Below are 12,534 nucleotides of genomic sequence, written 5' to 3'. Positions count from 1 at the left end.
ACTGCAAACATTTTCTCTACGCCCCATGGCAACATGTGTAGAATTGCAGGAAAACTTTAAAACTTAAACTGTTCTCTCCACCAACCAAAAGGCTAGAGCCGGCCCTGCACACACACAAAGCAAGGGACTGAATATTTTTGAATGGTCAGTCTAAAGAGTCAAGTAATGTAGTTCATGTGATGTATGCTCATATTGTAGTTTGAAAAACAATGAAAAACACAACACATTTAAAATTAAATAAAAATATATAAGCCTTCTCGGGGACAAATACGTTTATTGGATTGAAGTGAAATTAAACATCCTTATGAGAATGCATTCTTGTTCACTTTATTTGGCAATAGCCTCTCTTTGGTCTTCCTAGCCACTTTGTGAAAATAAAAAGTAAGACATGTAGAATAGAGAATCATGTCAGCTCTATTCATTCCATTTTTATCTGGAACGTTCAAGACTTTTTCACATCCCCGAGTAGCTCTCAAGAGGAGTTTTGGCCATCCCTTGTATAGGTTTACTCAAGAGGAGTTTTGGCCATCCCTTGTATAGGCTTAGCAGTCCAGAAAGGACTTGGTTTGTTTGTGTAGCAATAACTCCACCCAGGGTTTCAGATCTGTGAGAAAACCAGGGCATAAGGAAGGGGGTGAAATGCATCCGTGTGTTTGTTGTGGCATTGAGCAATGATGTTCTAGTGAGCAATGACGTCCTGTCTAGTTTAGTATTCATGTCTCCTGCTTTTGCTTCATACTAATAGTATTCATGGCAGAGTTCTTTAACACAGAGAAATAGAGAGGTAGGGAGGAGGTTAGAGACAGGCAAGAAGAGAGGGGAAAAAGAGGGAGAGCTACAGGGGGGAGAATGGAGGTGAAAATTGAGAGGGGAAGGATAGAATAAGAGAAGGACAGAAGGAGTAAGAGAGAGAAAGAGAGTGTAGAGAATACGCCTCCCATCACTCCAAACACAAAAAGAACGAGACACAGTGATTCAGCAGTAAAGTTATGATGATCGTTTATTAATACAGTGATCACTGATGGTTACAATATCAACAACAGAACACACTGTATTGGCATGCAGGGGTGTCATGCACCCTAAAGGTTTGAGGGGGCACAAATTAATTGAGGATGGCTAGGGGGTAGTCCAGAGGGATGGAAAGATGGAGGATTTTGAATTTTTCAAACAACTGAAACAGCTTTTTCCTGCAATCTATAGCCATAATCATTATGTCAAAAAAATATTTGTGTTTTTCTGCATATCTAAGCATACCTCTTGAGTTGTCTGTATAATCCTGACTGGTGTCTTTTTAAAATATGTTTTACTAAATAGGCTTCTCTGCATCTCTGCTAAAATCTGAGTAAAAGATTGAAAGGAAAGTGAGTCTTATTCATTACATTTAGTAATTGCTTGCTTTTCTCAAATCTACCAGCCTTTTCAGCAGGCATGCCAGCTAAGATAGTTAGACAAGCTAGCTACTCTAACTTGATAGCCTGAAATGGCTTCTTGGTAGCTAGTTATGAGGTTGGGAGATTGGGAATCTATCTGGGCTAGCTAAAGCCAACAACAAACAAACATTTTACCAAAAACGTTATATATATTTTTTAAACAGGACAAATCTGAGTTGGCACGGGGCACGTGCCCCCTATGAGCATGATGCCTCTGTTGGCATACTATAGTAGCTGGTGCGGAGTTATTTAAAAGGTTGGCTACAAAACAATGTTTTAGCTTTTCGTTAATGCTGCAACTTTGGATTGCAATATTTGACTGGTCTCTCTTACATGTTTGCCTGTGTTAGTTTAGTTAGATTTAGTGATCTACTTAATAACAGTAAACTGGCTTTCTACTCTGCTGGAGTTGGGGAAACTGGGGACCCACTGTGTTCACTGGATTCCCATCCACATCAGCATATCAGTAGTTTCACATTTCATAATCCATACATTTTAGGGAAGGAAATTAATTTCTATACACTGGGAGATCTTGGTAGCATTTTATTTAAAGGTTCAGCTACCGGTTGTTTACCTGGTATATGGAATGGTGCTCCAATTTAGTATCAATGAAACAAATAAGTGATCCATAGGTTATTATTGTGTAATTACCATTTTACCATGTCATTTCTATGTACATACCAGTAATAAAAGGATTTCATGCAAAATAGTTGAGATTTTAATAACCCAGTTTTGTAAATCTGAGTCATTAGTGAAAACAGCATACACAGGAGAGCCCCAGAACCAGGGCTGAGATCCCTTGTATAGACGGGTTGGTTGTTTATCAACAAAACCGACACATGCGCAACTAATGGGGCAAAACATACAGGGTTGGCTTAGATTGTTGATAACAGGTCATCTATATTTCGTCTCCAATGTTTATTGAAAACATAAATAAAGTTGCACAATGAGCACTTGTCTCTCAAATACATCGTTACAGTTGTTGGTTAGCTAGCTAGCTAGCAAATTTTTGCCATATTAGCATAGACGTGACATCAGTCAAAACACCTCAAAACAAGACATGGTATCAAGAACAAGATCAAACGAGCCACTTACGATTCATGACATGGCAGTTTCTTGTCATTGTTGCTAGCTATCTGGCCATCCAGAACCATAACAACACACAGCCTTCTGCCCCTTTGAAGCACACACATTGTTTTCATGACGTTGTCAGCTAACCCGTCTATAGCACAGATGTCACAGCTGCCTCCGTCATGACTTTGAGACATGGACATACATACACAACACCATAAGAGGCACCAGTCTGAGCGTTGCATCATATCGTTGACCTGAGCCTTACATCTATATGAGCATTGACTGCATCTCAAATGACACCCTATTCCCTGTTGTACACTGATGTCGGGATGTCAGCCACTGTCATAGACAACTCTGCCTACTTGTAACCACCTCAACTCTTTCTCACTCACTCACACACAAATGTGCACAAACATGCACAATCGTAAGTGTGCACACAGAAAGGCAGACATACAAAAAATGAAATGTCAACAATACATAAATATAGCAAAAAGTAAACATCGGCCTATACTTCTCAACATGTGGCACAAAAACACATAACATCAATAAAATCAATAAATAATACTATTTATCAGAATCAGACAAAACTCAACACTCACAAATATTACAACATACAAATCAATCCAAACAGCACAGTGTTCCGAACCAAAGTCTACACACACACATCATGATGTGTTATTATAATACATTATAAATGATCTAGGAGCTCGTCAGACAGAGGAGGCTGGTGGGAGGAGCTATAGGAATGGAATAAATGGAACTGTATCAAACATATGAAAACCACGTTTGACTCCATTCCAGCCATTACAATGAGCCCATCCTCCTTTAGCCCCTCCCACCAGCCTCCTCTGTCTTCAGAGAGTAAGCCACATCTACACATCCACAGACCAAATTAATTGCACAGTTCATTGTTGTCTAATGTCATAGATATGGACACAATAGTCTGAGATATCATCCATGTAGCAGCGAAAAAGCAAAGATGCAAATGAAAGGCTAAAGTTAGCACTACATGCTCTCTCAACGTTATATCAACATATCTTCTCTAAATGTCTGAAGTTTAGGTATTTACGGTGGTGATCAGGAACATCATAAAATACAGTGTATGTCGGCTATTGTATATATTTTTATGTGGGTTAATAATGTAATGTCTATACAAATATGTGCATTGCTTTAGAGATGCTAGGGCCTATATGGAGCATGCCAGACCACAAGGGGGGGCTGTGAAAGGACAGGGAGACACGGGGGTCAAAGACCGCTAAGGAGCAGGATGAAGTTGTCCCTTAGCACTAATGCAGGATCAGATATTCATTCATTACCCTAATGGTTAAAGTTAGCATCAAGGGTGGGGTGAGCTGATCCTAGATCTGTGCCTCAGGGCAACTTCTCCACAGTGTCAGAGACTGCTAAGCTCATATGGAGTAGGAGGATGTTGCCCCTAGATGCTGGTCCAAGGTCAATCTTGTGATGGGGAGGGTAAGCTGATCCTAGATCAGTGCTTACTTGCAACTTTTACCAGCAGAGTCACTCATTAGAGGAGTTTAAAGTACTGAGAGAAAGCTTTCATGGCACAGTAGCATTAAGGAATGGTGCTTCTTTACAATAAGTTACAATAACGAGAGAGAGGAGAGAGAGAGAGAGAGAGAGAGAGAGAGAGAGAGAGAGAGAGAGAGAGAGAGAGATATTTAGTGATGCAGTGTGCTAGTGTTGTGGGGATCTTCTGTCCCAGTCTACCAAGATGCTGTTCGCCCTCTCATCTTCATCTCCCTGAAAACAAACAACCACACAGGCTCTTAGATGTGTTTATAGTGTGTGTGTATAGTGTGTGCGTGTGTGTGTGTGTGCGTGTGTGTTTGAGTGAGAGAATAGTCACTAACCTGCTCTCCCAGCTACACCATCTCATACTGATTAGCTGTAATGATCCTGGACAGACAGCATGCCAGCAACATGCCAATCAACTGAGAAGGAGAGAGAGAGATTACTTTAGATCAGTGTTTTCCAACTCCAGTCCTTGAGTACCCCCAGCAGTACATATTTGTATTGTCCGGGGCTACAATAAAAATGTGTACTGTTGGGTGTACTGGAGGATTGGAGTTGGGAAACACAGCTTTAGATTATAGTAGACCTTAAAAACAGCACTCATATCAACACACAAGTACATTCTCTCTATGTCACCTGTGAGAAGGCTATGCCAAATGTCACTCCTGCAATGATGGCCATGTTGGTCTCGAGGAAGGAGGTGACCAGTTCGTAACAGCCCTGAAACACAGGGGACGGGTTAGTGTGTAACACAGTGGATGGGTTACAGACACGCATACACACACACATGCACACACACACACACACACACACACCTGCTGGTTGATCTTGGTGTGGTTTATAGTGGTGTTGCGGAGGTCCTGTGGGCTGCAGTCAGAGGAGTTGGAGCAGCAGCTCAGGGGAAAGCCGTTGGCAGGGTAGTACACACTGCCCAACCAGCTGGTGTAGTTGTACACCCCACAGCAATGCAGCTGGAGAGAAACACACAGACAGAAATGTGATTGAATTGTGTATTGTTGTTATAATAGTAGTTTTGTTGTTGTTGTGACTCACGCTGCTTTGGACGTTGTCCACAACCAGGCTCTTCTCATCCTCAGCATCATAGTTCAACACCGCGTCAGTATACGTCCTCAGGAAGGTGCCCTTTATCTGTGGATACACACACACGCAAACACACTCGCACAAACACGCACATACACACACACACACACACAAGTGATGTGACGTATTTCTATTGGCAGGTAAGCGGCTGAGATGGGGCCAGATGAATTGTGGGTAATGTATTCCAAATAGAGAAACTGACCTCATGACGAAAAACAAAGCCAGAGATCCCAGCCACCAACTCAGCTAGGAACACCAGGGACAAGAACATTGCATACTGTAGAGAGAGAACGAGAAAGAGAGAGATGGGTAGAGAGAGGGGGGGGGAAAGAAGTGGGAAAACAAATATTTAAAAAATAAGCTACACACACAGAGGTTGGGTGTGGTGGGGGCAGGCTAGTGAGTGAAGTACTGTATGTGTTATGTAGATCATTATCACTGTGCTTCTCTAACTGCTCTGGGTTAATCAGCATCAAAACAATGCTTCACAACCCCAGCTGCAGATTCACAGCTCCAGTGTGTGTGTCTGTCTGCACGCTCCTCTCCCTCTCACTCACTAGTTTGAGCATCCATGGGCTTCCCCTGCAGGTGGCGAAGCATCCGAACAGGCCGAAGACGATGATGACAGTCCCAGTGCCGATGAGGACATATGGAGCATTGGTGGTGTTCTCAGCTATCAGAGAGATATATGGGCCCAGCATAAACTTCCCCCATACTCCCACTGCCAAGAGGATCGCTCCTGTGATCTGAAGAAGACAAGGAAAGAGAGAAAGAGAGTGGGAAAGGAGATGAGTGACAGGGGAGAGGACAGAGAGAGGGTAGGTAGTAGAGGGGAAATATATGGGTGAGAGGGCAGATGGAGGAGACAGAGGAGAGTGGAGAGAAGATGCCAGACAGATGTTGTTATCCAGAGGTACACTATTCAGACAGCAGAGTGCAGTGTTGCTTCTGTTGGTGCTACTGATCGTGCTGAGACCAAAGACTAGAGAACACCCCCACGTGGCTCAACAATGCATAGCCACCCACCATCTGCCTCTCTACAGTATGGGACAATGAAGTTGGCCCTGGACACAGATCTCAGGTCAGTTTTGAGTGTAATTGATAGCAGGTTTAAATGTAGTTATAAACTGGCTGGTCTGAGCCCTGAATGCTGATTGGCTTACAGCCGTTGTATATCAGACAGTATACCACGGGTATGACAAAACATTTATTTTTACAGCTCTAATTACGTTGGTTTATACATTTTATAATAGCAATAAGGCACTTCAGGGGTTTGTGGTATATGGCGAATATACGACAGCTACGGGTTGCGTTGTGCATAAGAACAGCCCTTAGCCATGGTATATTGGCCATATACCACACCCCCTCGGGCCTTATTGCTTAATTATACCATGCATTGTTGAATACTCCTTTCTGATTGACTTGAAGTGCATTCTTACATGGTAGAATTCAATGGCTATAGTTAATTTGTACATGTTTTGTTTGCGCTGCTTTTGAAAGCAAATGTCAAATTGAAAACAGTATTGGCATTGTTGAATTCGATTTTCATAATAGCAAGCTAGGACTGATGGTTTGGTTAGTTAAACTAGCAAGTCTTTTTGTTTGGTTACCATGGCAACTACTGTAGCTATCTAGTAAACTTGCTAGCTACTTCAGTGGATGTTGAACACATTTCTACCGGCAAATGAACACATTTCTACTGGCAAATGTGTTAAATTATAGCCATGGTATAAAAGGGATAATCAAGTCGGAGCACTATGCGTTCTCTGGAAAAGAATGCAACTCAGTGGAAGGTCAGTTCCACTCCGCTAACGCGTCGTAGAACACACCTTCCACGTCGTTCATTATTTTCCATAGAACGCATAGCCCCTCATTGATTATCCCTTACATATGTGATAACTAGATCAACCTTTCAGCTTGTCCTCTCTGACCAAGGAGCAAACAGCAGTTGTTTCTAGGTGTCATAACAGAGAGGGGAGTGCAGAGAAAGAGAGGGAGAGAGAGACATAGAGAGGGAAGGAATGAATGGGGGAGAGTTTAAAGGCGAAGGGATATGTTGATAGTTTTTCTGTGGAACACACATACACACACACAAACACAAAAAAAGAGGGAGCGAATCAAAAGGACCCTTTGATCCAGAGCGAGCCGCTTCCTCCTGTTGCGCTGCTCTAAGCATTTCTAATGAAGGCCACTCATAAAGGAGTGTGTTGTGTGAGCCAGCTAAACGCCCCTGTGTCCCAGCTGGGGGGCCACTGCTTTTTGGGACGGGGTACAGAAGGGGTGCCGATCTGTTAAAGACACCCCACTAGCGAAGCCTGTTGCCAACTCATCATCAGCCCCCTACCCCCCCTCCATGAGGTCCCTCTCTCCTGCTGGCTGCCATATTGCCACATAGCAGGCCTGCACACACACATCCACATAAGCAGAACCACACAGGCACATAAACAATGTGACATATAGTTTTACTGGCAGGTGTACAGGGCCAATTGTGGTCTAAATGTATTATCATTACCTGAATAAGGTGCAGTGCTGGACAAACGTCTGCACGTCATAGGCCTAGTCATCAAGGCCTTGATTAGTTGCATCAGGTTTGTTAGTGCTGGGCTGGGACAAACATGTGCACCCGTTTGGGATGGAAGAACACTAGGAGAGGAGTCAAGGACAGGGACCGTTCGGCTGGCAGGGCCAGAGTTAGACTGTCTCCATGGTAACAGACATCTATCTCTGAGGTGCTGCAGTATCCAAGCAGAACTCAGCCAAAACATACAGAAAAGCTCCCTCTCCTCCTCTCTTTGTCATTCTAACCTTGTATGAACAGCAGGTGGCAAACCCCCTCCCTCTCCATAAGTCTAAATGCACTACCTGCCCTCGAAACCTGGACTGTTCTTCACAAATTAAAAGACTGAGGCACTACAAACCACGAAATGATACAACTTTACTTTTTAACAAAGCACCACCACAGACCTAAATCAATAACATTTCTCTATATTATCTCTGAATATGTTTATTTCTCAACCATTCGTAAGTAATGACGCCAACACAGTCCAGAGGGCTCGGTTTAGTAATGAGTGGAAACACAAACACTGCATTAATGATTCAAGCTCAGATCCCTCTCTGTACTGTATAGCTGGTATTACATAATGTACACAGTATAATGGCAATGCTCCTACATTCATCACTGTTGGACATCTTGCGGTTTCAATGTGCGTAGAGAACTTAGCAGACAATCAATTAGGCTTCACCTCGTGGCCTGTGTGTGGGCTTTTACTTAATGACCATTCAGGATAGACTGAACTATCTGGCATCATTATAAGAACACTGCCTTGATAATGGTTTATTCGACTGTTCTATTATCGCTGATATTTACATTTACATCTTAGTAATTTAGCAGACACTCTTATCCAGAGTGACTTACAGTTAGTGCCCAATGCCATTTTTTCATACTGGTCCCCTGTGGGAATCGAACCCACAACCCTGGCGTATATTCACCTTATATCTTATTTAACAAGAATCGCTTGCTTGTTTCTATAAACAAAAAACAGGTAGGCTAACTATCATGTAAATACAATTTTTCGCAAGGCATTCAAGAACATTTTTGTTTTTTTCAGACGTTTTTGGAACTTTGTGATAAATTATAATATCTTAATCATGAGTTATAAGTGGGGGCACACGCACGCACACACACACTACGTATAGCCTACCAAGACAACTGCACAAACCGATTGCCCACACTAATAGTCACATGTTCATGTCAGCTGTTCTGCTGTGACGTGACAACGGGGGGTCGTATGTATGCCCTTGTCCAATGGCCCTGAGAGGTGAGTTCTGCATGTTAAGGAGTGTGTTTGCAGAAGTACTTTTAAATGGTGTTTTTAATTGTTGCCATTATGTTATGTTTTCTTTGTCGTTGCATCAATATACTTGTCCCTCTACTGATTGATCAATGTCTATCAATCTATCTATCTTGTCTTTGTATTATAAACATCCTTCCATCTATTGCATTGATAGTCAGGCCAGAAGATAGACTAGACAGTGTGTTTGTCTGCATGCAATATAGCTGATGTCATATGTTGAAAACAGAACCCAGGCTAGGGCTGGAGGAGGGTTGGAGGAAGTGATGATGTTGTTGTTGTGATGCAATCGACCAATGTAGAGGTTGCCCTTAGTCCTAGATCTAGGATCAAATTACACTAACAATCTGAACCATTAGGGCCATGAAGAAAACATTGGCAACATCTAACTAATAAATTCCAATGCAATCTGAGAGATTACTCAGAAACCAGCAGCCATGACAACCCGGACGACCCCTTTCCCCCCAGTCACCAAAAGGGAAAACATGGCCCACTGGGTTTGACTACGTTCCATTTATTCCATTCCAGCCATTACAATGAGCCCGTCCTCATATAGCTCCTCCCACCAGTCTCCTCTGTGGGGTCTATTTTTAACAGGAACATTAATACATGCCAGTGTCTGACATACCTCAAGTCTGCCACCTGCACTACTGGAGACCGCACTGTGTGAACTAGAGTCTGAAGCACTCGCCGGAAGACATTAGCTATCATGACAAGCTGACGACAGTGAAACTCAGGAACATTTTTAAATTTCCGTCATTTAGCATACGCTCTTATCCAGAGCGACTTACAAATTGGTGCATTCAACTTATGATAGCCAGTGGGACAACCACTTTTTTTTTTTTTTTTTTTTTTTATGGGGGGAGGGTAGAAGGATTACTTTTATACTATTCCAGGTATTCCTTAAAGAGGTAGGGTTTCAAGTGTCTCCGGAAGGTGGTCAGTGACTCCGCTGTCCTGGCGGAGCTTGTTCCACCATTGGGGTGCCAGAGCAGCGAATAGCTTTGACTGGGCTGAGCGGGAACTGTGCTTCCGTAGAGGTAGGGGGGCTAGCAGGCCAGAGGTGGATGAACGTAGTGCCCTCGTTTGGGTGTAGGGTCTGATCAGGAACCAAACTATCTGAAGAATTCCAAACCAACACCAACACCCACCCCTCTGACCTCAGCCCATCCCAACTTTCTCCCCTGAAGTTGTAGAAGGAGCATCCCTCCATCCTTGTCTAACAAAGATATCTCTCAGGATAAGAGCTGCAAATACACACTGTGAGTTTGTTTACTTTTAGTTTGACTGTAGAGGGATTGCTTATGTGTTACCCAGTTACCCCTCCAACTTCATGCCCATCTGTAGGCTACTGTTTCTCATGTAGCCTAATAGACAGATGAGTTGGCTCAATAAATACATGCTATGGTATGACAATGATAGTCTCAGGAGACATATGACAAAATTATAAGAGTGAGTCAGTCAAGACCATAGAATTTTGAAATTAGAATACTAGAATGGAGATTAACCTTCTTATAATGTGATAAAGGTCAGACATTTTGGTCAGGGAGTTGGTCAACCATGGTTTGCCAGTGCTGTGATAAGAATTATATTGTGTAAAATAATGAATTTGAATAATAAAACTGCACTGTATGTTTGTTAGCTAGCTAGCCAGCCAGTTTAGTGGAATGATTCCACTCATTTTTCATATTAACTGCCAATACGCCAACATGCCATAAAAACAATGCAGTCAATCCACAGCCATACACTGACTGAAATCCATTGATGATAGGACTTAGACAAGTTGTAAATGCAACAGGTACTGATATTGTATCATATAATAACACTCCCAGCTTTGCAAGAAAACAAAACAATTTAGACATTTATGGTCTGTTTAGTTTACATATAATTTAAAGGCTATTTATACAGATTTTCTTTTTTATAAAACCAGTATAAACTGTATTTATTATTATATGACAATATTTTGCAGTGACAGTATTTCTATTACACAATTTCTGATATATCACATGCATTACTTTTATTTTCCTGCATAAGTAAAAGCATTACCTCAACTCTGGACCTCGATGCCAGTTCCACTGCATTTTTTAATTGTTCCCCTCTAATCAGGGAATGATTTAGACCTGGGACACTAGGTGGGTGCAATTAATTATCAGGTAGAACAGAAAACAACCAGCCTCCGGACCTCGTAGGGTAAGAGTTGAATACCCCTGACCTATGCCTATACTGCCATTCATTCCGATTAGACTGGTTTGGATTTATCCCTGACCAAAATGGCTGCCATTATCATACCATTCTGAATCTTTGAGGGTTTATGACATAGCCCCTCTATTAATTTAGTAGGACCTCTATGGTCAAAACAAACAACTTAACAGGATGCAGACAAATCATTTCAAATGTGCTGTAGGCTATGTTTACAAAACACAAAGTCAGGTGCACATCCATGTCGGGGCTATATAGTGCCACATATACAGTATGGTTAGTCTAAATCAATGACAAAACATTGTATGCCGGTATAATGACCAATGACTATGCATACTGTAGCCTTTGCATTGACGGGAGGACTTCCATGCTGCTACGCACCAAATGATGGACCAGACAGAAACTGTTACAAGAGTGGCTGCTGATTTGCCTGCATCAACAGCCTCGACTGATAACCTCTGCCTGTCTCTGTCACTACAGAGATGCTGCTGCGCTCTATATTCTACGCATATGCCATGCATATGTATTGCGGTCATACTGGCAACTTCGAAATACAGAGCAAATACAGAGCTGGAGTCGGTGACAACGTGCGCAATAAACTGAGGATGTCGCATTTCTCCAAGCGTGTGGTTGTAAACATTGCCCCGATAAGAAGTCATCATCATAAAGGCACAGCTGAACCACATTTATAACATTAAATGTACGGTAGCAAGAAGTCCTATAAAGACAAAAGCCAACCCTCGAATTAACTAAATTTACCATCCATATAGAAAAATAACGGTAGGCTACCCCTTTCGTCATAGAGGGCACGTTGGCATGCACTTATTTTCTATACGAGTACGCCTCATATGTCTGCATCTACGACGACAACTATCTCCCCAAGGCTTATAATGGGGCATGAATAAACCGAGGGTAACGTTAACTTACCCAAAATACGAAGGAGTAAACGATGAGGAGGGTTTTGAGAAAGGTTATTACTGGTTTGGTCTCCATTCTGCCCAATGCCATACCACAGTAAACTGAAAAGGAGGTTTCTGAAAACGTTGCGCTACCACCACTCTCCGCTGGAGGACATTCACAGCGCAGCCGCCAAATTGCCCCCCTAACCACTGATACAGGGTCAGATATTCTTTCTCCGTAATATTAAGTAATATTCGTTTTAACAAGGGTTATCTGTTCCTAGATCTGATCTGTGTTTAGGAGCAAATACTCCGAGAAACTAACACAGCTCGATTACACCCTCCGCCGTGCGTTTCCAAGGGCAGTATTAGCAGTCAGGGGTGCGTTCAGTACGATAGAACGGTGTTCAACGTTTAATAAAATAATTGCATACAAGCAGTTTT

General features: G+C 42.4%; 1 protein-coding gene across 1 annotated transcript; it reads right to left on the bottom strand.

The window, feature by feature from the left end:
* Window positions 1-3,055: 3,055 nt before the first annotated feature.
* LOC121571606 (tetraspanin-7) lies at window positions 3,056-12,241 on the bottom strand. Its single transcript, XM_041883164.2, has 8 exons — window positions 12,119-12,241; window positions 5,699-5,887; window positions 5,344-5,418; window positions 5,094-5,189; window positions 4,856-5,011; window positions 4,677-4,760; window positions 4,379-4,459; window positions 3,056-4,268 (listed from the first exon to the last, which is right to left on the bottom strand). Exons 1-7 carry the CDS (start codon window positions 12,197-12,199, stop codon window positions 4,391-4,393), a joined length of 750 nt encoding a protein of 249 aa, XP_041739098.1. The 5' UTR covers window positions 12,200-12,241; the 3' UTR covers window positions 3,056-4,268; window positions 4,379-4,390.
* Between the last annotated feature and the right edge of the window lie 293 nt (window positions 12,242-12,534).

This window comes from Coregonus clupeaformis, chromosome 40 (assembly GCF_020615455.1).
Source record: "Coregonus clupeaformis isolate EN_2021a chromosome 40, ASM2061545v1, whole genome shotgun sequence".
Classification (NCBI taxonomy): domain Eukaryota; kingdom Metazoa; phylum Chordata; class Actinopteri; order Salmoniformes; family Salmonidae; genus Coregonus; species Coregonus clupeaformis.
This window is presented reverse-complemented; position numbering and strand designations above follow the sequence as displayed.

Excerpts from the sequence above, each read along its gene's own strand:
- LOC121571606 (XM_041883164.2), bottom strand. The coding sequence starts at position 12,199 with ATGGCATTGGGCAGAATGGAGACCAAACCAGTAATAACCTTTCTCAAA. Across the intron at positions 5,888-12,118 it reads TTTACTCCTTCGTATTTTGG|ATCACAGGAGCGATCCTCTT; the intron begins GTAAGTTAACGT and ends TGTCTTCTTCAG. Across the intron at positions 4,460-4,676 it reads TTGGCATAGCCTTCTCACAG|TTGATTGGCATGTTGCTGGC; the intron begins GTGACATAGAGA and ends TCTCCTTCTCAG.